This window comes from Limulus polyphemus, unplaced genomic scaffold (genome assembly GCF_000517525.1).
Source record: "Limulus polyphemus unplaced genomic scaffold, Limulus_polyphemus-2.1.2 Scaffold1161, whole genome shotgun sequence".
NCBI lineage: Eukaryota > Metazoa > Arthropoda > Merostomata > Xiphosura > Limulidae > Limulus > Limulus polyphemus.
The window spans coordinates 204,916-208,783 of NW_013666771.1; the positions used below are offsets into that span (position 1 = coordinate 204,916).

At 33.0% G+C, this 3,868-nt stretch overlaps 1 protein-coding gene and 1 long non-coding RNA gene across 3 annotated transcripts in view; one reads left to right on the plus strand and one right to left on the minus strand.

The window, feature by feature from the left end:
• Positions 1-3,268, plus strand: part of LOC106462416 (diphosphoinositol polyphosphate phosphohydrolase 1-like) — a 62,263-nt gene extending 58,995 nt beyond the window's left edge. For both annotated transcript variants that reach the window (XM_013922344.2, XM_022389669.1), the window contains exon 4: positions 1,247-3,268. In XM_013922344.2, the coding sequence (XP_013777798.1) occupies positions 1,247-1,359 (113 nt within the window). In that variant the 3' untranslated portion in view covers positions 1,360-3,268. The remainder of the gene's footprint in view (positions 1-1,246) is intronic.
• The window catches only part of LOC111086517, a 4,581-nt gene continuing 3,841 nt past the window's right edge, over positions 3,129-3,868 (minus strand). The window contains exon 2 of the long non-coding RNA XR_002611240.1: positions 3,129-3,397. This is a non-coding gene — a long non-coding RNA (uncharacterized LOC111086517). The remainder of the gene's footprint in view (positions 3,398-3,868) is intronic.

The window sequence follows — 3,868 nt, forward strand, 5'->3', positions numbered from 1 at the left end:
CGAACCCGCGACCCTCAGATTGCGAGTCGAGCGCCCTAACCACCTGGCCAGAAACATATTTAACAAGTTATATTTATACCAGATGTAGTAGCAACAAACCAATTAGGGAGTGAGTTGGTAAGTGGGTTGTTTAAGAGCAAAGCCATTTTGGGCTATCTGCTGTGTCCATTGCGGAGAATCGAACCCCGGATTTTAGCGTTGTATGTCCGTAATTTTACCGTACATTGTTTTTTTAGCGTTTCACAAAATAAAAACAAATAAAAACATTAGAGGCAAACATTTTTTGACTGTTTTAGCACTTAAATTGTAAGACATCTAACAAACTGTGTCTCATTCATAAGTATATTATCAATACGCATACCTATATTTTAGTATCGCAAATGAAATTATATCTTTCATTAAGGACAAACCGAGCAATGAAAAAAAAACAGTCATAATTTATCTTACCATCAAAATTGTGTATTTTAGTGATAAGAAAATGTGAGACCCAGCATATCCCCTTCCCCATCAATAACCCTGAACAAAATCAGACCTGTTATAAAGGTGAATTGTAACTTACGAATATGATTTTTAATACCCTTTATTCTCCACAAATAACTAGCCATTAATAAAAATGTAGAATCTTAATTACAAAAATAATAATTAAGTCAAAGTCCAGGTTAAACCGTTTTGAAATATCCTGGTGTCTTCTTCGATGGTTCACGGTTGTACCTAAATTCAGATTAAAACTGAACACAATTTTTACAAAGCTTCTCTTTTTTTACTTTGTGATTTGTTTTGAATTTACCGAAAAGCTGCAGTAGGGCGTCCCTAATTTAGGAGTGAAATACTAGAGGGAAGGCAGCTAGTCATCATCACCCACCGCCAACTCTTGGGCCACTCTTTTACCCACGAATAGTGGGAGTGACCGTCACATTATAACGCCCCTACGCCTGAAAGGGCGAGCACGTTTGGTGGGACGGGGATTCGAACCCGCGACCCTCAGGTTGCGAGTCAAGCGCCCTGACCACCTGTCCATGCCGGGACTTGTCGGTATGCTAGAATTACATCTCGCTTTTTTTAGTTCTTAACTTATTGTTTCAAACTGCTTTAATATTCAATGTGGTTATAGCCTACAGTGAGGTAGGTATCTTATGAGATTCAGCATATTTTCACATTTTTTAGTATAGAAGATATAAGCCATTACTGTAAGTTACTGTAAATTTCTGACAAAAAAATGTATAATTACTTTTTACTTTTCTCACAGGACGGAAGAGGAAATGGTTCCCTGTTCAGGAAGCTGTGAAGGTATTAGCTGAACACAAGCCTGTACAGTGTAAATATCTGAAATTGCTTCTAAAAAGTAATTCATTCCCTTGACATTTGGCTGTTGCTTATAGCTACAAATCTACCCAACGTTTATCTGAGATGTTACGTACTTGCACTTCTTCACAAACAACTGTGGCTGTACCAGCTTAATTCTCAACATAGTAAAGACAGAACTTCAGCAGTTTGGAAGAGCCCTTATAATGATGCTACAAAGTCAAAAATAAAATGTTTACAAACGTGATTTCTCTATGGGCACAAACTAAACTGTAATTGTTTTCCGATACAATTTTTATATGTTTTAGTTTATCCAAATTTTAGTAAGAGTTGATTTGAACCTATGGTTTGTATTGTATCAAAATGCATTTAGGTATTTAGGTTCAAATTTTTGTCGTGCCTTGTCGCTAGCACAATAAGGCATGATAATTATATTGTAGACTTGTATATTTTTATTCAGTTTCATATAATTTCACATACTATAAAACACCCGGCCAAGCTGTGGTTTCTAAGTATTCTTATTATGAATTACCCCATACGAAAGATTTGATTGTTATGAAACTAGAAACATTACAAATGAAAAGTAATGTTGACACGACCAATTCCTTCATTTAACTTCTTAACGCTTTATAAAATATATCTACCTAAATAAACTTCACAGCAAAAAAAGGGCAGTTAAGTCAGGAAAAAATGTGTATTTGTATTTTCGAACAAGGCTTGTCAGTTTGGAAATACAGAGCTCTACCACAACGCCAACCTGTTCCCCAAATGTGTTTCATTAAGTATTAGGTCGCCTATATCAATATATTTCAAACTCCCTAATAAGATGTTTAGCTTGTCTTGTTTTTTGTTTGTTACGTAATTTGTTGGCCTCACTCGTAATTATAGTACTCCTTGAAAAATTAATAGTTTAAAAGCAATTCTGCTACATGAAAATATAAATTATTGAAAGAAATATTTTTTATTAAGTAGTTCTATTAAAAAAATAATTAAACATAATATAAAAGAAACACTTTATACGTTAGAGGGCACTGACTAGCATGTGTTCAGTTAATTTCGAGCTTGTGGTCGCCAGTAATAAATGTTTTATCCTTTACCTTTCAAGTTCAACCTCATTGGAAGAAGCGGAATTATACTGAAAGGAATGACTAACTTGCAAAGTGTAGGTAGATCCATATCTATAGCTAAATGGTATTGTGGTTTGAATTATGAGGACAACAATTAATATGATGATCAACATACTTATTCATTAGGAACTCGGTTGCAGACACCAGCGGCTGAATAATAACTTTAATCTACATGATTAAAAATTGTAGTGTGAACTTTTTAAGATTCTTTTCTTGACGACATTATGCCACCAGTATTGTGAGTAACGATAATGAATGTTAGAAGCATTACTAAAAAGTCTGCGTCAGAAATAGATCATGCATTATATACGAACGTTTTTTATCCATTGAATTAAGTTGTGATAAGAGTTTACTATATATTATATGGTTTGTTATCGAAGGAAAGAAAACTTATAATCTGTGAATATGTCATTTGTTGATAGAAGGAGCTCTTTATTTGCTGCATCAGTAACTTCACAATCTCGAGAATACTGTGTTGAAACGAATAATAATTTAATATAGATTTTTGATGAACTTTTTTTTGGGGTTTGAAATAAGTTCAGTTGATATTGCTCAATTTACGTTTACTGGACAGTTATATGGCTAATAAAATTTTAATCAGTTAATTTATTTCTAATAATTATCTAAAGAAATAAGTAATGTAAACAGTGCAGCTCACCAAAGAAAAATATTTAATACTTTTTTTTGTTGGTTTTTGGCTTAAAATGCCATTAAAACATAATTGGAGACTTTCGTAGTACCCACGTCATTTTCGGGTAATTTTCAGTGAAAAAATTATATAACACATATAACAGGCGAATGCTCACGTCCTGACGTAGAAAATAAAAATTCTCGCTTGATTCAGTTTTTCTTTCTCTCCCTATTTATCTGTGGTATCTTTCACTGAAATCATGTACAACAAGATGGGTTGACGTCTGTTTCTTGCCAGTGCAGCACAACTTTTGCATGCTGTAGTCATAGAAATACTTCTACATTAGAGAAACAAAAAGAATCGAAATAAATTCAGGACTATGAATCTATATATATATATGGATTCTGTAATACTAACTGGTTAACAGCAGCATTACATCCCAGGGAAGAAAACCAGACAATATTAGCGGAATAACAATAATTCTTTTAAATATACTACACGTAAAGAAACTCAATGAAACTTAACACGTAACAGGAAAATATTCATGTAACATAAGCATAACAATCAGCCACTACAAGTTACAGTCATTAAAGTACAATGAATTAACTGATTAATTTAGATGGGTAACAGTCCAGGTGTTCAACGATCTGACTCTTCGATTCTCATCTTCGAACTGTACTCATCAGTAAAATGATTTATAATAACAGAGAATATACATATATAGATATGGTAACTGAAACGTAGTTATATGGTAACGAAACATAAAATATACAACTAAATCATATAATTCTAAGAATATATATATATA